The sequence below is a fragment of the Vigna angularis genome, chromosome 2 (genome assembly GCF_016808095.1).
Source record: "Vigna angularis cultivar LongXiaoDou No.4 chromosome 2, ASM1680809v1, whole genome shotgun sequence".
NCBI lineage: Eukaryota > Viridiplantae > Streptophyta > Magnoliopsida > Fabales > Fabaceae > Vigna > Vigna angularis.
The window spans coordinates 951,715-972,494 of NC_068971.1; the positions used below are offsets into that span (position 1 = coordinate 951,715).

Sequence of the window (20,780 nt, forward strand, 5' to 3'; positions counted from 1 at the left end):
CTATTATATGGATTATATTTAAACTCTCGTAGCTATAAAAAAAGAAAATTCTCAATTAGATTATTCTATCACATGCCACTAATATAGTTCCCTCATAGAAGTGAATATCTAAGCATCCTTTCATGCCACAAATAAAGGTATGCCTGAAACTGGAAACTTTTCGCCTCCGAACCTGAGAAAACAGACGTGGGAGAACCTGAAAGCAACAGAATGTGAACGTTTTGGCGCCAGTCAGTCACTGTATCTCAAGCACCTGAAACTAGTTTTGAAAGTAAATACCATATCATTTCCGATTCCAGACCTGAGGATCCTCTTTCTTCTTCCATTCCTATTCCTTCTCATAATGTGATTGCTTACTATTCCAACTTCCATGGATTCTGAAACCCTAGACTCCACCCAGCTGTTCCTCACAGCCCTCAAAACCCTCCAACCCGACCCTCCTCCTCCAGCCTCCACCTCCCTCTCCCCATTCCCCTCCTCCCTCCCTCACTCCAAACTTATCCCCCACACACGCTTCCTCGTCGACGCCTTCCGCCACGCCGGCCCCTACTCCCACTCCTACTTCCTCTCCCACTTCCACTCCGACCACTACACCGGCCTCTCCGCCTCCTGGTCCCGCGGCGTCATCTTCTGCTCCGCCACCACCGCCTCTCTCCTCCGCAACATCCTCCACGTCCCCGCTGCCCTCGTCGTCCCTCTTCCCCTCCGCCAAACCCTTTGCATTGATGGCGCCCAAGTCACCCTCCTCGACGCCAACCACTGCCCCGGCGCCGTACAGTTCCTCTTCGCCATCCCCTGCGCCGATGGCACCGCCGCCCTAAGGTACGTTCACACTGGCGACTTCCGTTTTTCTAGTTCCATGGTTTCGGAGCCCGCCCTCGCCTCCTTCGTCGGTGCCGATGCGGTTTTTCTCGACACGACATATTGTAATCCTAAGTTCGTTTTCCCCTCGCAAGAGGAATCTATTGATTACGTTGCCAGTGTTGTGGAGAGGGTTGAGCGTGAGTGTGGTGATAGTAATGATAAAGTTCTATTTCTTGTTGCTACTTATGTTATTGGGAAGGAGAAGATTTTGCTTGAGCTTGCACGTAGATTTAAGAGGAAGATACATGTTGATGCTAGGAAGATGGAGGTTTTGAGGGTTCTTGGGTATGGGGAGAGCGGTGAGTTTACTGAGAATGGGTTGGAGAGTAATATTCATGTTGTTGGGTGGAATGTGTTGGGGGAGACTTGGCCATACTTTAGGCCTAATTTTGTTAAGATGAAGGAGGTTATGGCTGAAAGAGGGGGTTCCTACTCCAGGGTTGTGGGCTTTGTTCCTACCGGCTGGACCTATGAGGTGAAGCGCAGTAGGTTTGCAGTCAAGTGCAAGGATTCATTTCAGATTCATCTTGTGCCCTATAGTGAGCACTCGAACTATGATGAGCTCAGGGAGTATGTGAAGTTTTTGAAGCCAAAGCGGGTTGTTCCGACTGTGGGTTTGGATGTTGAGAAGAGTGACAGTAAACATGCTAACAGAATTATGAAGCACTTTGCCGGGTTAGTTGATGAGACTGCTAACAAGCATGAGTTTTTAAGGGGGTTTTGCCGTGGCCTTGGTGAAGTGGGTTTCAAGGCTGAGAAGGGTGTTAGTGATGTTCTGGAACCAGGTCAAGGCATGGGCAAGGAAGTCATTCCATTGGAGGAGGTAGAAGGTGATAAGAGTATTGATCCAGGTGTGGCTGTGGGTTTGCATTCTTTTATGGGAGATACTTGTACAGAAGATCCTACTTTGCTGACCGATGAAGAAAAAGAGAAAATAATTCGAGAACTTAGTTGTAGTTTACCCACGTGGGTCACCCGAGACCAGATGCTGGATATGATCAGCATCTCTGGGAGTAATGTCGTTGAAGCTGTTTCTAATTTCTATGAACGTGAAACTGAATTTCACGAGCAAGTGATTTCCTGTCAAACTCCTGTTTCAACATCCAAGTGCTGCACATTAAATGACACTGATTCATTTGCAAAACCTAGCCTTAATAATGCAAACAACACTAGCAAAAATATTAACATTTTTCCTAGTCAAGACTCTAAATCAACTATCCTGAGGCATAAACTACCTAGTCCCGTTTCTCCTGCCAAAAGGAAGAGAAGTAGTGGCAGTAAGCCAAACAAAAAAGGCAAAGTCAAAGCAAAATCCGAACCAAGTGATTCAAAGCAGTCCACACTTACAAGATTCTTCAAGAAAGTAATACCTGAGATTCCTGGTGGTACTCAATCTGATAATTCTGAACCAAAGCTTGAACAAAGCTCTGAAGTTGAAGACTTGTTGCCAACTGATGTTGGACAAATTTACAAGGATGAAATTGATCAATTTTTGCAGATAATAAATGGGAATGAGTCATTAAAGAACCATGCCATGACTATAATTAAGAAGACAAAAGGAGATGTCAATAAAGCACTGGATATATATTACTGTAATTCTGGAAATCTTAGCGAAAATGAATTATCAGTTCAAGAGGAGAGCCAAATTGATAGACCATTAGTAAAGAAACATGCATCAGAGGAATTAAGAATTATGCCAGATATTTCTGGGCAGAAAGTGTTAAAAGATAATGTAGATGCTACTCAACTATCTCTACCACCAGAGAAATACAATCCTATAGAACATGGTTTGTTTTAGTTTTTATCCCCTCGGATATACTGGTTTAGAAGTTGTTCAGCCCATGCTTTTACTTTTACTTTTTACTTTTTATATTCCTGTTCTGTCTTGTAACCTATGTATACAATGGACATAAATGAGCAGCATGTTGGAGAGATGGACAGCCTGCACCATATTTACATATTGCGCGAACCTTCAACCTGCTTGAGGGTGAGAGAGGAAAGATTAAAGCTACTTCATTGTTATGCAATATGTTTAGAAGGTTCACTTGTTACTACTCTTAGTATTATCCATTGCCTCTTCTTTTTTTATGGAATAATGAAACAGTTTTTCCCCTAATTGGCTAATTGAAGATCATTGTTTGTATGCAATGTTTCTATCGCACAGTTTGTTGGCTTTATCTCCAGCAGATGTGCTTCCTGCTGTGTATCTATGCACAAACAAAATTGCTGCAGATCATGAAAATAAGGTAGGTTTCCTGGTCTTGACAATTTGGTCTTATAATCTTTGTCATTGATGAGAATGAAACGGTAGCTGAGTAATTTGAAAATAAATGAATAAATCAAAGTAAAATATTTATCCTTTCCTTTGCTCTTTTATATGTGCTGTATCAATGTTTTAAGCCTAGGACCTAATTTCCTTGGTGAACACATGAGCACTTTGTTATGTATGGCATTTTAGTCCTTCATCATAGCTTGAGGGCGACTGTTTGTATCAAAACTGGCCATTTTGTATTTCTACTTTTTCTTTGAATTTCTATTCCTTATTCTTCTTCAGTTTTTTTTTTGGATCACAACAACGAGTGTAACCATGATTTCAACACCCTAATTATTTATTTATTGTTTTATGGTAAAAGAAGCACGAAGTGCCTCTATTTTTTTTCTAAGAATACTAAATTCAATAAAATAAAAGAGTGGTTTGCTGATTGATAGGTTCAAGGGTAACATTTATGTTAGAAGAAATAAAAAGGACAGACAATTATAACTGTCTGTGGGTAGGTTATAAAAGTCTGTGTAGACAGTTATTTTAGCAGGTTTTCATTGTTTTGTAAATTCTGAAAAGAATAGGAGGAGTGGAGAGTTTGGTTCTCTCGAATAACTAGAAGTTGTATGTGTTTGGTTTCTCTACATTGGAGGAAACATGGTGTGTTGTTGGAATAAAGATCTGCAGTTTCTAAAGCGTATTTCGTTATAGGTCTGAATACCTATCACTGATACAGTGATATGCATGGCTTGAAGAGTGTAGTCATAAGAATGAGTAGAGAACTATGGAGAAAATATAGGGGCTAAATGGAACACAAAAATGTATAAACCAAAGTCTCACATCCCCTTTAGATATAGTTATAAATAACGTGTGAGCATGTAGGAAGCAGGGTTCACTATGTCACTCTGCATGATTTTTCTTCCCCCCTTGAAGCGAATAGTATTTCCAAGTTCTATTAAAATTGACCACTAAAATCTATCAGTCAATTTGAAGATCACTTTATTCAAACAATAAAAATACCTATCTGAAAACATAATTACTGTTTCTGGTTGTTACTTGTTTAAGTTTGAATGAGAATAGGAGTGTGCAGTATTGCAATAAGAGTGTTGTTATGCACTAACAAAGTTCCTTACATTATACTATTAATGTCAGGAATTAAATATTGGTGGAAGTTTAGTCACTGCAGCACTTGAAGAGGCGTGTGGAACAAATCGTTTGAAAATACGGGAGATGTATAACAAATTTGGTGATCTCGGTTCGATAAGTTTTTTCATAGTTTTTTACTGTTTTACTACTAAACCTGTTCCATCTATGAGGATTTTGAATAACTGAAATAACCTGCAATGGTTAAAGGTGATGTTGCTCAAGAATGTCGTCAAACACAGAGATTACTTGCACCACCTACACCACTTCTAATTAAGGATGTTTTCTCTGCACTACAAAAGATAAGGTATTAATAGCCATTCTGTTTTGTATGGTAACCTAACATCACACAACGGATATTATACCTCCCAATTGTTTGTTCTTCAAATGTATAGTTAAAGTCAGTGTTAGGTTTAGGGTCACATGTAATTTAAATGTTTGTATTGCTCTTTAGTTAGGTATACTTTTAGTTCTGCTCTACATGCTCTCATATAGTGTTCATCAGTGTACAAACAGGCAATGGAAGTATATCTCGCAAGAAAGGCATCATTGTTCATCTCATGCACTCCTGCCGAGAGAAGGAGATGAAGTTTCTTGTTCGGACCTTGGTAAATATCTTAATTTTTTTTTTGTACATAGAAGTTTGGTGGGAGGGAAGCTTATCCTATTCCAGGGTCAAGGCACTTACAGTTACAAATTGTTATATTAGATGTTTATCCTTATTAGATATGCCATAAAGCTTATTAATGGCTTATAGGGGCACTTACAGATTGTTACGGTTAGGTATTTATCCATATTTTAGATAAGTTTCATCAAGGTATGTGTATACTGCTTGAACTGGGTCTACGGAAAAAAAGATTCTAAGGAGTGAGGAATTTGGATTTGGGTTTATCTTATATCAAAACAGATGAGACCGTGACTTGATTTATTTGCTACGTGCAGACATGACATTTCTTATGGTGATCATAAACATGAGAAAGGGGATGTTCTTATGACCAAGAAGGCAAGAACGAAGCACAGTTTATGAATTGACCCAGCTTTTACTTCACTTTATCTTTAACCTAGCAGTGTGCCATAAATCACCTGGAATAAATCCCTTTGTAATCATCCTTGATTTTAGGGTCTTCAACTTAATGTACAGGACTTGCAATAGTTGTGTCCACTTAACAGTGTTTTTTCCTTGTCGTGGTCTTAGTTTGCTTTTGTGATTACTTGTTACTCTTTTTTCTTTTTCTTTTTTGTGTAATGTATATTGTGTGCAAAATCATTGCAAACATCTTCATTGAATAATATAATTTATTAAGCACCAAAAATAATGTTTGCCGTTAAGGATTATGCAGAGAGGAAACATGATTGTGAGAAAATACTGTTTCCTAACTTTTCCATTTAATAATACGGTCCTCCATGCCATTAAAAAGCAGAAGCACACAGCAAGCCTTCTTTCTCAATATTGAATATGTAGAAACTATTGTAATCTGAAAGAACAAGAGAGAGAAAACTAAGGTTTATTTCAACTGGAAAACTGAAATGTCTAAAATATGTTTATTCCTAGTACAACAGTCTGTATTTATACATATTAGAAAGCAGCAAGCTAATCCAATCATATTACACTGACAGCTCATCTTAGCTAACTTATAGGTAATCAATCAGTTGCAACTGGAAGTAAAAAATCGAGAGGTACTGAGTGAAATCCACATAATGATTTTTGTGTCTTAGTATATAACAACAAACCCTCTGACAGATATTTGAAGGAAAGATGTGGTAATTTGTATTTTACACATAATAATCAAGTTAAGAAGTAGGCAGTTCCCTTGCATGCCTTATTTACCATGGTATACTGTATACAATTAAATCCAAAGAGATTTAAATTACCATTAGTTCATCAGCAGTCATATATATCAGACTAGGTTGTGTAATCTTCTCTCTACACATTACATTTCAATATCTATTCTGAATGTATGTATGTGATGGTGACTGGTAGTATGCTTCTCTAATGCCTTGAATCAATATATAGATAGATAGACAAACAGATTTTGTATCCTTGTTTGCTTGAGTCCAAGTTTGAACTCTGCTTTATGTGTAGGTTAGGAACTTAAGGATTGGGGCCATGCTTAGAACTGTTTTGCCTGCATTGGCTCATGCTGTTGCTATGAATTCTAGCCCTACTTTTCACCAAGGAGGAACTGCAGAAAATTTGAAGGAGAAGCTTCAGGTCCATTCAGCAGTGATATTCTTTTACCTATGGTCAAGTTAATGTATTAATGTTCTATTTTGTTTCCCTATTTTCTTTTTAATGATTGATATTATTTTTTCATAATAATTACTTTTCATCTACCATTTTCTATGTAGAGGAACTTCCATTTCAAAGGATAATAGGAGATAAGATTTTGTTAGTATACAAGATAACCTTATTTAATAATACATTTAGGAAAAAAACATGAGTAACATATAATACAAGGACTTGTTAGAAGTTTTTAGTTCAACTATCCAATGCTAAAATGCTTTAATGTTCATGGGTTGTGGTTTTCTAGGAAGTTGCCTCACTTGTTATAATCCGAGGGAATAATCTCCAGTAATTCCTGAAGACTCTATTCTGTGTATACGGACTATATGCAAGACCTGTACATTACATTCTACAAGAATAAATGCTTCCCTTCTCTCAGATTATGTTCCCTATCTTTCTAAATGCCCTCCTTCCAAATTCAACAGACATCATCAAGATGGTTGTTGCTTTAAACCCCTGAATGTCTAGCAAGGGAACAACCAAAAATTTCATTTACATTACTCAGTATTAATACAATAGAAGAAATATTTTCAGATGAGAGGGAGAGAAAAAAGTGCAGTAGCAGTTAAAACAAGGTTCATCGGGCTTGTTTTGTCTGTAAAAAATGTTCTAATAGTAGAATTGACAATTTATATCTGTCACTAAATTTTTTTCCTCACTCCCCAGGTTCTTTCTATGGCAGTTGTTGAAGCATATAACATACTGCCAAATCTGGTAAGTATTGTATATTTGAATTGTGAGTCTTGCATTTAGGTAGATTTTCTGGTTGAGACCACAACATTGTTGCATTCATTAGGCTGATGTTAAGACTGTATAGTACTCTCATGTGGTAGGAGATAGGAAGCTTGGCAGGCACTAAATGTTTTCTTGTTTCTGAGCAGCTGTTGTTGAAAGTGAGAAAGTATAGGCATTATAATAAGTTTATATCTACTGCATAGATTAATATGATCAAATATTGATAATGCTTGATATACAATTTTGCCAGTGCTTTCTCTTTAGGTTCCAATAACTTTGTTTAAGTTATGATTTTCTCTTGATTGTCTGTAATTCAAATTTGTTTGTTTTAAGGTTGATTCATGAAGGATAATCTGCCTAGTTTTGACTCTAAGTAATAAAGCAGTCTCATGATGTTAAAAAATTTCATTGTCATTTACTTATGCAGGATCTAATAGTTCCATCTCTCATGAACAAAGGCATTGATTTTTCGGTTTCAAGTTTATCAATGGTTCCAGGAATACCAATTAAGCCTATGCTAGCAAAGTATATACTATTCCATATATTGGCCCTTTCCTCAAATCTTGATGATTTGATTTCAAGTTTCTAGAAGCTTTTCTTAACTTCAGTGGTTTTCAGAAGTCCTCACTTACTTTATTAACTCCCAATTGATTCTTTTATTTTCCATTTCTTCATAGGATCACCAATGGTATTCCTCAAGCACTGAAGCTATTTGAAAATAAAGCATTTACATGTGAATATAAGTATGCCCAATTCCTTAATTAGTTAGTTGTTTCCCTTTTATGTTCACTTCTCTCTTGACATGTCATTGCATTCAACTAATTAATACTTTGGTGGTATATATTAGTTGGGTCATACGAAATTTCAATCAGAACAGGTTGGTTGTTAAAGCAATGTGCATATTAAAATAGTAATTTTATCTGCAATTCTAATCACTTCAAAGTTTGTCAAATTGTATGTTAATGCTGTACAATCCTGCATCCTATACAGTTGCGCTGCCTGTCTTCAGTCATGTGTATACAAACTTATGAGATGATGTTCTGTTAAGTTTTCTTGACTGTGAATTCTAATGTTTTTTCCAATTTGACTATTAAAAAGAAAAAAGACAACATCTTTTAGTATCAAAATTGAAGATTTAATCTTTTAGAAATAATCTTTACGATGGTAGGAAAGCTGGTACAAATCAGAGTAATCAGATTGTCGGTGAAAAAAAAACCAAAATTTTAACATTCTGAGTTTCAAAATTTGTGTTTATTAATACCTTTTAAGGTGGTGATTTTATTAAGAGTTAAGATCCGCTTCTGTATTACTTATCTCTCTTGTTCTCGATGAATTGCATTTTTCTTTCACACCACTTGTTAAATTGAGTTTGATTTAATCCCAGGTATGATGGTCAGCGGGCCCAAATTCACAAGTTAGTTGATGGATCGATTCGTGTTTTTTCTAGAAATGGGGACGAAACAACTTCAAGATTTCCTGATCTGATTGACATAATCAAGGAATCCAGCAAGCCTGTTGCATCAACTTTTGTAATGGATGCGGAAGTATAACAAATTATTGCCATGATATTCTTTATATTTGTTCTTATTAACTTAGCTCCTAGTATTCACTCATAACTTTATGGTTCCTGTACCTTTCAGGTTGTTGGTATAGACAGGAAAAATGGATGCAGGATTATGTCTTTCCAGGAGCTATCATCACGTGGGAGAGGTGGAAAAGATGCGTTAGTTACAGCAGAGAGCATCAAGGTTGGACATTTGCATTTGGCCTATAAAACATGTCATCTGTATTAATTCTATTCAGTACTACAGTTCAAAATAAAAGACTTGACCTTAGAGGGAGCTTTGGACTTTCACAAGGGTTTGGCAAGAAGAAAATTACCCCTACTCAATAAATATCTTACCAGAATGCATGTTGATATTGGTTTGTTCTATGGAGAGCATAATTATTTAACTTCAGGTGGTAATTAACTTTGATCAAAACCAATTATTGAACAATCTTAGGAATGTTACCTGACTCGCTAACTTTTCGAAGGGTTTAGTCGGATGAAGTATTACAACATTTGTTTAATTATCAAGAACATGGAAATTTGAGAGGGATTGGAGAGCTCTGTTGAAATTATGCTCTTTTCTATCTTTTTTAGTTAGGTCATTTTTCTTTGCTTTCGTTCCTTTGTATTTGCTGTGGTTTGGTTTTGCTTTAGTTCTTGTAGTAGGATTTCTTGTCATTCTTTGTACTTCTCTAGTTCTCTTGTTCAACTCTGTTTGCAGTTGAGTTCTTTGGATTTAATTCTGATTTCTTCTATTCGTGCAGGTGGATATATGCATCTTTGTCTTTGATATAATGTTCGCAAACGGAGAGCAGTAATTATCTTTTACTCAATTTTATATAAATATGTGATGAGCTTAGCAAATGTTTCGCATGAACACAATGGCCATGTTTGATGCATATTAAAGATGTTTTACCCTGACTACTGGATAAGACTGGATAGTATATTGATTATGGGGGATTATAGTGTGGGTTGTTTACAAGATGGCGCAAACAATTGTATCTTATGTAGCATGGACCATAAAACCAGATAGGGTTAAAAAATGTGGCATTTTCACATAATGCACAATTGTGCAGTTAATCAATGATGATCAAACATATGAATCTCAAATTAAACGCAAAGTAGGTTTGTCTGGGCAGTATTGATTTGATATATAATGAGACAAATTATCCTTAATCAGTTGATATATCCTTCGAATTTGCAGGTTATTGGGTTTTCCTCTACGCCTTAGACGAAAGTGTATGCATCTAATCATCCGTAAATCTTCTGCATTTTCTGAGGCAAAAATGTACTGTTACTAGTAATTACACTTTCGTATTAATCCTTTTGTTTGTCTTGGAAATTATACAGATCTGAAGGATTTATTCTATGATGAGAAACCTGGGTATTTTGAATATGCAAAGGAAACAACTGTAAGTGCTCCAGATTATGATTACTATTTTCTACTGAAATGTATTTAACGAAGGCATGTATATGAGTAACTTAAATGTAGATTGAAGCAGATGATGCTTGCTTAGCTTGCGAAGCCACATTAACTAAGATAAATACTTTCCTGGAAGAGGCAATCCACTCTTCATGCGAAGGAATTATGGTGAAAACATTGGATGTTGAGGCTGGCTATTTTCCATCAAAGCGTTCTGATAAATGGTTAAAAGTTAGTATTTGTCCTGCAGTACTATGGACACTTTAGGTATTAAATCTGTATCATGTTCTGATCATTCGTTTTTGTAGGTCAAGCGAGATTATGTGGAAGGATTAAATGATACTCTTGATTTAGTACCGATTGGTGCTTGGCATGGAAATGGAAGGAAAGCTGGATGGTAATTTTAATCTTCATACTTTTTTCTCTTAAAATCATTTTAAGATGCTGCAAGGAAACTTTCATTAACTTAAAATTATTTTATCTCACATTTTTAGTAAGTTCTGTCAAAAGAATGCTAGGTGAAGGCAAATAATGGTTTTGTATCTAGAAATTTCATTTTCTTGAAGCTTTATCAATCTCATATAGTGGTGGTAGCTTGTAACAGCTAACACCCAAATTGCTAGTGGTATAGTGTATACTGAGTGGCTCTACTGCTCTTGTTGCACTGAGGCAGAACAGATAGAAGAGGTCTCCAACAGATAGATGAGATGAGAAAGCATGGGGAAAATATGTAGAGGATAGGGTTTTTAACCTTTTGGGTGGTTGAGTTTACCCCTTAAAACCCTAAAAAATGACAGGTTTTGACGGGGGAAATTCGTTGTCAGCTACCACAAAATTGCCACTTTTTTGACCCATCAAACAGCAGTGTGACTGGACAACCAACTTTTACTAGGGGTTAGGTTGTGGAAGCAAGTGGTTAGGTAATGAGAAACCCTTGCATTCAGTAGTTAGGGCTATGCTTTAATCGGACATGGGTGCAAGCCTAAAGTTCTTAGTGCATAGTGTCTGTCCTTTTATTCTCAGATGCTCAGTACAAATCAAAAGATGGACGATAATTTGTTTTAGTATGAAATTTTTGGGTGATATATCTATGTTAGGTGCAACCAATAAAACAATAGTCCTATCTAACAAATTTAAAATATGAATATGATCAATAACTGTGATGCATTATAGTAAATATAAATCACCAAAAGTCTGAGTGGTACTTTAGTTTGAAAAAGGTGTTTTAAATATTATGTTCCATGTGATTGGTAAAAAAATAGCATGATTATGTCATGCAATAGGCCAGGCTTGGTAATTGGAATAGAAATTTGTGTCTATCTAGTAAAGTCATGAAGTTTTATTATTTTGCTCACTGGTTGATATGCCATACATGATTACTTAAGAACTTTGTTAAAACAACAAATGGAAAATGAAGTGGCAGAAAAGTGTATGCATTTTTCTGCACCTACACAATGATTTTGTTTGGTGTATGATATCGATTTACTTTACTGCTGTTTATCTCTGGATCTTTTACTGTTGCAGGTATAGTCCATTTCTTGTGGCGTGTTTCAATCCGGAAACAGAGGAGTACCAAAGTGTATGTCGTGTGATGTCTGGATTCTCAGATTCATTTTATATAGAGGTATAAATTGTTGAGTTCAAAGTATTCTGTGCCACATGCCAGCTAACTCGAAGTACGACGTACTCTTTCATCTTAAGTTGAGGATGCAATCGTAATTATATTTTTCCTAACCCTGTGTTTGAAATATGAAGTCTTGAAACACCAACGTCGGATCTATGTTTCTTTTTCTTAGATAGTCGAGGTTCATAATAGTTGATTGTTAACCATTTTATGCCGACTTCTGCAAGTTAGTAGTCATTGGTCATTCATATTCAGGTAAATGGTATTCGACGACACTTATAAAACATTTTAAACCTTGAAGAATAGCGAAAAAAAATTTCAGGGTGGGGTAGACTATTTTGTCTTGCTACTTAATCAGAATATTTAAAATCAAATTAATCCTTCGTATTAGCAGAATAATAATGTATTATGGTGTCCTTGCACGTCCAATTTGCATTCTGAGAGCAATCTTGAGTATGTTGTTCGTATAGGCTTGACAATTTTTTTTTTCAGTTTACAGAGAGTCGACAATTGAATTAATTTGTTAAACTTTAATAGACATTAAAATAAAGGTCTTTTACGGTTTTATTATTTTCTATGGCCTACTATCCGTGTTTATCATAGAAATTTGCTATGTAAAAGTAGCGGAGCTTTTATTGGTATCATGAAATAGATCATGTAGTAATGATGTAGATTAAACTGATCCTTCTTCAGTATTAACTCATCCAGTTATCTAACATTGCGTAAATGGTGGTGCAAAAAGGGCTTATTGCTTTCTTTTTCTTTTTGAAGCTGTGTATTGGTGGCAACATTTTTTATCATTACTGACTTGAAATTATATTCCACTGCAGATGAAAGAATTCTTCTCTGGGGACAAAGTATTGTCCAAAAAACCGCCATATTATCAAACAGGAGAGGCACCAGACATTTGGTTTTGTCCACAAGTCGTTTGGGAAATAAAAGGAGCAGACTTTACAGTATCCCCAGTTCATCATGCTGCAATTGGTTTAGTTCATCCATCTCGTGGCATTTCAATCAGATTTCCAAGATTTATTTGCTGTGTCTCAGACAGAAACCCAGAAGAATGTAGCACAGCTTCCGATATAGTTGAAATGTTTCATTCTCAGACTCGGAAGATGGATGTCACGGCTAAATAGTGAATGTATATAATCAGTTCTTGTGTAAATCATTTAGGTATCAGATTATTGAAGGGTTTAACATTTTGTATGTGCATAGTAGAAATTTTAACGGTAGATCTCTTGGCTTGTAGGAAGGACTCTTTGTAGGCCACAAAGAAGTTACCATATCCCACTTATTTTGTGCTAGCTTCTTTCTTCTGTTCCATCCCATGGGACTTTATGTCCATATTGATGTTGTGCTTCCTTTCGGTATTTGTGAGAACCACATTTTGAGATACTTTCATATTCAACAAACAGTCTAACATTAAATGTGGGGTGAAACCAACTTAGGAATTCCTGATTGGTCAAGTGTTACGCATTTTCTTTCTTTACCCTTGTAAAACTTTTAGACATCTCATTTATTCCAGAATGAGATTTTTTAAACGCATTTTTTTTTATATTCTGGTAAGTTCGTTGATATGAAATGAATGGGAGGTTTTCAAGAATTTGATTAACGACAACAGTAAATTTCCTATTGCTAGCAATAAGTCCAAGTAAACATTAAATTTCTTCATTGAGGTATGTATAATCTTTCACTTTCTCCTCCTTTGAGGCTTTCATGTCCGACATGCCAATGGTGAGTAGGACCATCTATGCTGAGGAAATTCCCATGAAGAATAAAAATATTAAACCATCACCCAAAGATGTTTATAGAATGGTTCTTGAAGTTTAGAATTACAAGGTTGAAGCTTTGAAGCACAAGAAGGTAAAACCTTTCGGGTGGTTTCCTTCACACTGAGTAAAAGTACTTGTAAAAGCACAAGTGCATCAGTTCTTGGCTTTTCCCTCAACAAAAAAATGGAAGTTTGGCATTATAAAAGGGTTTTGGTTGACCACGACTTGCGAATTTCTGAATTATTTTAAGGAGTTTGTTTGAATCTATTACGCCCAAAATTTCACCAAAAGAATTTCCATCAAATACTGTACTAGGAGACTAACCTGCTCATTCCATCTAAGACTCTTCGCAGTGATACAATCTTTTAAATTTCAACCTAATCTTTATATCTAATCATTAATATTAACAAGTGTTTTTAAAATATGATAATATTTTAATAATATGCTATAAATTTAATATTTCAATGTTAGGCTTATTTCATATTTAAAAACTATAAATTGATTTTTTATTCTTCCAAATTTAGAAAACTTAAGTTTTATGAATACTTACATTCTTTTTCTGCCCGTGTTTTGCTAACTTAAAAAATATAGACTTATAACTCAAATTGGTTTTTATAGTGTTTGACCATTCTATTTTTTTTCTCATGTTACATATTTTTTAGTAAAAGTATCAAAATTAGTTAATTTGGTTCAAATAGATTGATTTACCATGAGTTAAAAATAAGTTAGTTCAATAATGAATAAAAGATTTTGTAACTCAATTCGATCTATTATAAGTTGGTGGTGGGTTAATGTTGACTTCTATAAATATATTTGTCATTTTAAATTATTTTGCATATATACTACAATATAAAGTCAGATTCTTTATTTTATAACACTACAATCAAAGTGTTATTCATTTTACAAAATATCATTATTATAAAAATAGTAGTTGAAAATTAAAATATCATTTTACATTATAAAAAAAACAAATTAAACATCAAAACTATTAAAACATTATTACACATCATTCTAATATTTAAAAATATTAAATTGTCAACCAAAATAAATATAACTAGTAAATAATTATAAAAAAATTGTGAAAAATGATAAATAAACTAATAAACAAATAAATTTCAATTAATGTTAAAGATTATACACTCCAGTATGTATAAATTTTCATTTATCACTTACAGAATGTGTAATATGTAACATTTACAAATTACACAATCCAAAACTATAATGGACAACAAAATACATCTTAGAAACGTATGAGAATGACGAAATTGCAGCCAACCATCACCGCACACAAACATGCTTACGAAACCCTATCCAAAATCAGTAACCATGGAACTAACACCATGGTGCAAGATGAACTTCCAACAATAATTACTATTGTTAAAAATCATAAATTATCTTTCAACGTGTATTATTATATATCTTAGGAGCAGGAGTAATTTTGGGATTTTCAAAAATATAGGGGTGTAAGAAGAAATCATAGGGGTGCAAGAAACAGTCATGATTGTTGGTGGTGGATGGATCAATCCCAACCTAATTCAAACCCATTTCCGTTTAACCTGGATTAAGTAAAGTAGATTGAATTTTATCTATATTATCTTAAAATCATTTCAAACAAAGTTTTTATTTTACCAGCTTAAAATTATTAGTCAAACACTAATAAATAAATAAAATATATTTAGGTACAAAATGTAGTTTCTTTATTATATCTTAATGTAAAATATGACTTTTAATAAAAAAATAAAAAAATAAATAGATTTAATTTGTTAAGGAGTGATCTTACTACACATGCATCATAAACTCTAATTAGTAAAAGTGAAAAAGGAGGGTAAAGAAAAGTAGGCATGGGCATGCTTTGTTGGTATGTGCAATTGGAGTCCATGGAGACTTGGATCCGAAAACCCGTATCCGGTGATTACGTGGCAAACTCACTCAGTCACTCCGTCTGTCACACACAACGGGTGCTGCGTTATGCAGTGGTAGTAATAGAAAGTGGTCAGCACCAACAAACAGGCATTTCATTACATATACATATTACAGACGATTCAGCGCGCGATTCCAAATTCCTTCCTCTCTCTCTTCAATGGCAGGAATCCGCTTGCAGCAGGAGGACTCCGACGTCTCCCAACAGTCTCGAGCGATGGCTCTCGCCACCTCCGATCTGGTCTCCGACGACGACCGCTCCGTAGCCGCCGACTCCTGGTCCATCAAGAGCGAGTACGGAAGCACTCTGGACGATGACCAGCGCCACGCCGACGCTGCCGAAGCTCTCTCCAACGCCAACCTTCGACCTAACTCTGATTACAGGTTTTCCTCTCTCTCTGTCTCTATTCTCTCTCACTCACGCTCGCGCCTTGCTCTGAACTTTTAATGAAGACGAGATTGTATCGAATTAATTGCAATTTCTGTTTTGTAAATTGCTACTCTGGAGTGGACTGTGTCGGAGTTTATTTATAATTCATTGATTGCATTTTCACTTCCTCGATTTTTGTTATGCTATGAGATTGCAAGTTCTTGAATACGCCTAAGGTGAAACAAAAACTCGTTGTTTAGCTCTAACCGAAATAGTTTGAATTGATGTTAGAAGGAGGAGGACGGTACTTAAGTAGAATGTTAAGATCTGGTTCGTTTGGTTTTTGGCATTTGATTTTAGGGGAGTGACGGTGGTTTATATTTGATGTCCGCTGATAGTTTATAGATCTGATCTGAATCTTTGTAACCGTGTGGATTTTTGGAATTTGAGGTTTTCTTTGAGGATTTACAGTTGGGAAATGGTGTTTGTATGAATGAATCGTCATTCTGGATTTACCGATGTAGACTGCCTTTTCTTATTCCCTGTTCATTCTTCTGCGTGCAGTTCTGATAAGGATGAACCTGATTCTGAAGCGGTCTCATCCATGCTTGGATTTCAGAGTTATTGGGATGCTGCATATGCGGACGAGCTTACAAATTTTCGTGAACATGGTCATGCTGGTGAAGTCTGGTAAATAAAACTTCGATTGCATGACGTACTTTACTGGTCTACATGACTTCGGTGTTGATGTTAACTGTGATTTTTAGTGGTGAAGAATTATAGTGATTTTTAATCTGATTTTGGATGACCAAGATTACATGTATTCTGATTTTATTTCTGTGTTTGAAAAGATGGATGGGCATTTGTAGGAACTTATGTAAGGTAACAGAATGAGTTAGAAATATTGTTTTGCATCATTTACACCTTGAATTTGATACTCTGCTTCCCCTCAGTTAGCAAGAAATTTATTTGTTCGGATCACTGCTTCATACTTTTCTAGTCTGGCCTATAATTCTGAGTTTATATACCTGTATTCCTTAATAGTAAAGAACTGTGGCTTCTCTTGTGCTTTTTATTAAAGTTTATTTAAACTTGTCAACTTCTAGACAATGATGCATTTTTCTATAAGTTGTTGGAAGTGATGCATTCTCTAGGTTTTCATAGCAATAATGTTTAGTTTAATTTTTTTGGTTTTTTTTGGTTTTTTCTTCCATTTGTGTAGGTTTGGAGTTGATGTGATGGAAGTTGTTGCATCTTGGACAAAAGCCTTGTGTGTCGAAATTTCTCAAGGTCGCATACCAAATGATGTTGATGCTGTTAAGGCTGAAGCTAGTGAACTAGATGATAAACTTTTGTCTAGTTGGAGCGTGTTAGATATTGGAACTGGCAATGGTTTACTTCTTCAAGAATTAGCTAAACAAGGGTATGGTTTCATGTTTGGCCATATTTTGGTAACAACTACTAATATATGCGTATGTCAATAAATGAAAAAATATATTTCTAAATAAACAAAAAGGCCATTGTCTTTCTCTTTAATTTTGCAACAACAATATTTTACCATCCATCTTCTCTTCTCTAGACAAAAATGTCTCAGCGCCTTCTTCTAATTGATGGACAACAGAAGGTTTTACTATTTGTACCAAATAAATATGTGAACACTTTTTGAATGATAATTTCTCGATGGCAAAGGTAATAAATGGTTTATATTAAGTAATTTATAAAAATATGAAAATTTAATTAAATACTTGATTCAAATCAATCCATATAATATAAGCTCATGATCATGCATGCCATTGGAGCTATAAGGATGAGATTTTTCTATACCAAAATCTCTTAAAAATAATCTTGTGTTTCATGATTATCTTTTTAAAGGAAATGAATTGAATGATTAAAATGAAAATTTAGGGATGTGCGTGTGTCTGAAACCTTACTGGTTGAACATTGATAAGAAACCATTTTTTTCTCGCTCTAGCTCTTGCAATTCTGTATATAGGTTGCGAAGAGATGGCATTTACTTATCACAAACATATTATTAAGAAAAATCTTGCCTTCTTTTCAGGTTCTCTGATTTAACTGGGACTGATTATAGTGAAAGGGCTGTCAACCTTGCCCAAAGCCTTGCTGATCGTGATGGATTTTCCAACATCAAATTTTTGGTATGTTCAAGTTTTAGTGTTTTTGAATATGCATATGCATCTCTAAATGCACAGTTCTGCTTAATTATTTCCTTGTGTATCCCAGAGGTAGTAGATTACTATGAGATTGTTTGTTTAACATGCTAAACATACTGCTGTACTGTTGATAAGTGAACATCACCCTATCTGGCTATTCCCCTTGATTCTCAATCCTAATACTCCGAGTATTTTTCAGCAAACTTAAAAATGATGATCTGGAGTCCTTTAGTTTCCCACAGGTTGAACCAGTAGTGGCTGATTTGAGCTTGCCATTTTTTCCGGTAATCCCTCGGGTCTTCATGGGCTTTTATAATGATTAACTTCCAACTTGTTTTTTAGTATCCGTCTGTAGTTGACAGTGGCTGACCTTCCAGTTCCATAGACAGTAAACATAACGTGTTTAGTGGTAAATCAATAGAGTTGACATAATAGGAGCTACTACAGTTAAGGAAGTGCATGTGAAAATGAACCTGGTGGAAGAATTATGTTACTAAATAAGAAAAAAGTGGAGAAATACTGAATAAAATGGAAGAGGGGTTTTACTTGGGTTTTCAGTGCTTTTATTTTCTTCATCTTCCATATTGGATTTGACATCCTTGAAATTTAGCTATCCATGCAAGTGTTTAAAGTGAAATCAGGTCAGATGGGTAATCTTGGTGGAAAAGACAAGTTGTTGTTTCAATAACTGCTGCTAAGCTCAAAATTAACAACTCTTTTTGAACTGCTTAATCGTAGAGTCTATCCTTTAAATTCCTAACTGTAGAAAGAATAATTAAAATTTTATGGTTTTACTCATTTTTTGAACAAATAACATTTCTTAATTATTTGTATTGTCATACAATGATCTAGAAAATTAGATAAAACAGAGGAAAAACTAAGAATTTTGTGATGAGTATGTACTGCAAAGAGGAGAGATTTAAGTGAATCTCCAATAAAGAAAATAAGTTTTTTTATAAGAGTCCTAACAAATCAGTTAGTTCCGGTAACTATTCTTCACATGGAGGAGCTAGCTTGCAGTGATTCTGTACAAATAATAGACTTCAGCAGCTAACAAACATTCTAACAACAGAAACTGAGCTTTATTTCATAAGTTACAGAGGCTTTATTATCTTAGGTACTAGCTAGCATATATTTTAATATATTATTCGTAATACTTTTATCACATTTCATTATGTTTTGTTGTTTTTGATAAATTGCATTTGTGTTGACCTTCCAAGTTGTATATCTTAGCATCCCTGTTTTGCATACAAGACTATCTTTACATTCTTGAATTGTCTTGTGCATAATTCATTGGGTTTAACTATTTTAAGGTTGACGATGTCCTTGAGACTAAGTTGGAACAAGAGTTTCAGCTTGTCATGGATAAAGGGACGCTTGATGCTATTGGATTGCATCCTGATGGTCCTGTCAAGAGGTAAAGAAAATAGTCAGTTCTGTTTTCCATGATTCTATCATAAGTCTATTGGAATTATTTTATTTTTCTTTATCAAACTGTGTTTAACATTTCTTTCTTGCTCGTACTTATTTTTGTTCTCCGAGTAAGAGTCTATTTTTGAATGGTACCCTGGAATTATATTATTGCTTTCTTAATTTCAGGATGATGTATTGGGATTCTGTTTCGAAGTTGGTTGCTCCTGGTGGAATCCTAGTAAGCACTTAAAAATTCATTCAAATCTGATATTGAATGTTTAAATTTACTACCAAGTTTTGTGGGGTCTTGTGGGTCATGGCATGGACTGTTCCTATTAAGTGGGATTATCTTGATCTCTGCTTGTTCACTCACTATCTTTCTCCCAAATTCCTGTGTTCATGATATAGTTGCAGCAGCTCTTAATAATGCTTGTCGTTCTGGACTTTCTGCTTGTGTTTTGTAAGGTGATCACATCATGTAACAGTACAAAGGATGAGTTGATACAAGAAGTGGAAAGTTTCAACCAACGAAAAATTTCTACTGCCCAAGAAATTGAGGCAGGCAAGGACGAGGAATCGTGCAGAGAACCCCCATTTCAGTATGTTAGTCATGTCCGCACATATCCGACATTCATGTTTGGTGGATCCGTAGGCTCCCGTGTTGCTACTGTGGCGTTCCTTAGGAAATGAATAAGCCTGTCATTTTCACTTATGGTTTAGGACTCTGGTCAAATGGATTTCAAGTTGTGTGCGTAATAGGTAGATGCATGTTCCTAACTTGTTTTTTGTCGAGCGGTAAATAGTTTTATAAGAATTCTGTGAAGTTTCGATACCTTGCTCCTTTCTTTTGGGTGGACAGTTGCTATCATTCGGAGTTATACGTTTACATTAGAAAGGGGAAATACAACTGGTTCAGCGTGGCAAAATGTTATGTTACGGTGGTTCTTTTTTACTTGATTACAATGAGGTCGATGGAACAATATATAACGAAATTTTTTTAGAAACCTCCTAAATCATTTCTAAAGCTTTTATTGAATTTATTTTTTAGTTAACTTTTTTTTTACAAAGTAAGAGGACTTGTAGAAAGATTGGTTAGAAAATATAATATTTAATTTTGTTCAATGGGTGGGAGAGTAGTACAAGTACTTCGTACCAACAAATTTGTAAAGAAGATACGCCATTCATTACAGAATTTTATCTTTATGATGATTCATCTGGACAAGTTTCTTCAAAAGTGTTTATATGAAAAAAA

At 35.1% G+C, this 20,780-nt stretch overlaps 2 protein-coding genes across 7 annotated transcripts; both read left to right on the forward strand.

Annotated features, from left to right (window-relative positions):
* The first annotated feature begins 50 nt into the window (after positions 1-50).
* On the forward strand, positions 51-13,348 carry LOC108321698 (DNA ligase 6). Of its 5 annotated transcripts, none has more exons than XM_017553527.2 (19): positions 57-2,651; positions 2,786-2,903; positions 3,029-3,110; positions 4,277-4,379; positions 4,478-4,574; positions 4,773-4,875; positions 6,351-6,479; positions 7,218-7,265; positions 7,714-7,811; positions 7,964-8,029; positions 8,671-8,830; positions 8,927-9,034; positions 9,600-9,649; positions 10,040-10,074; positions 10,186-10,247; positions 10,328-10,489; positions 10,567-10,655; positions 11,783-11,882; positions 12,713-13,348. In XM_017553527.2, the coding sequence occupies exons 1-19, from the start codon at positions 371-373 to the stop codon at positions 13,016-13,018; spliced, it is 4,197 nt and encodes a 1,398-aa protein (XP_017409016.1). In that variant the 5' UTR covers positions 57-370; the 3' UTR covers positions 13,019-13,348. The 5 variants fall into 5 exon arrangements, 3 of the variants coding, with proteins under 3 accessions (XP_052729233.1, XP_017409016.1, XP_052729232.1); XM_052873272.1 differs by having other exon boundaries at positions 4,277-4,370; XM_052873273.1 differs by lacking the exons at positions 10,567-10,655; positions 11,783-11,882; positions 12,713-13,348 and having other exon boundaries at positions 52-2,651; positions 10,338-10,485.
* Positions 13,349-15,620: 2,272 nt separating this feature from the next.
* On the forward strand, positions 15,621-20,454 carry LOC108321609 (uncharacterized). 2 transcript variants are annotated; one of them, XM_052873274.1, is made up of 8 exons: positions 15,621-15,958; positions 16,509-16,634; positions 17,167-17,367; positions 18,004-18,100; positions 18,358-18,399; positions 19,429-19,532; positions 19,715-19,766; positions 19,994-20,454. In XM_052873274.1, the coding sequence occupies exons 1-8, from the start codon at positions 15,735-15,737 to the stop codon at positions 20,216-20,218; spliced, it is 1,071 nt and encodes a 356-aa protein (XP_052729234.1). In that variant the 5' UTR covers positions 15,621-15,734; the 3' UTR covers positions 20,219-20,454. The 2 variants fall into 2 exon arrangements, with proteins under 2 accessions (XP_052729234.1, XP_017408912.1); XM_017553423.2 differs by lacking the exon at positions 18,358-18,399.
* Positions 20,455-20,780: the final 326 nt, after the last annotated feature.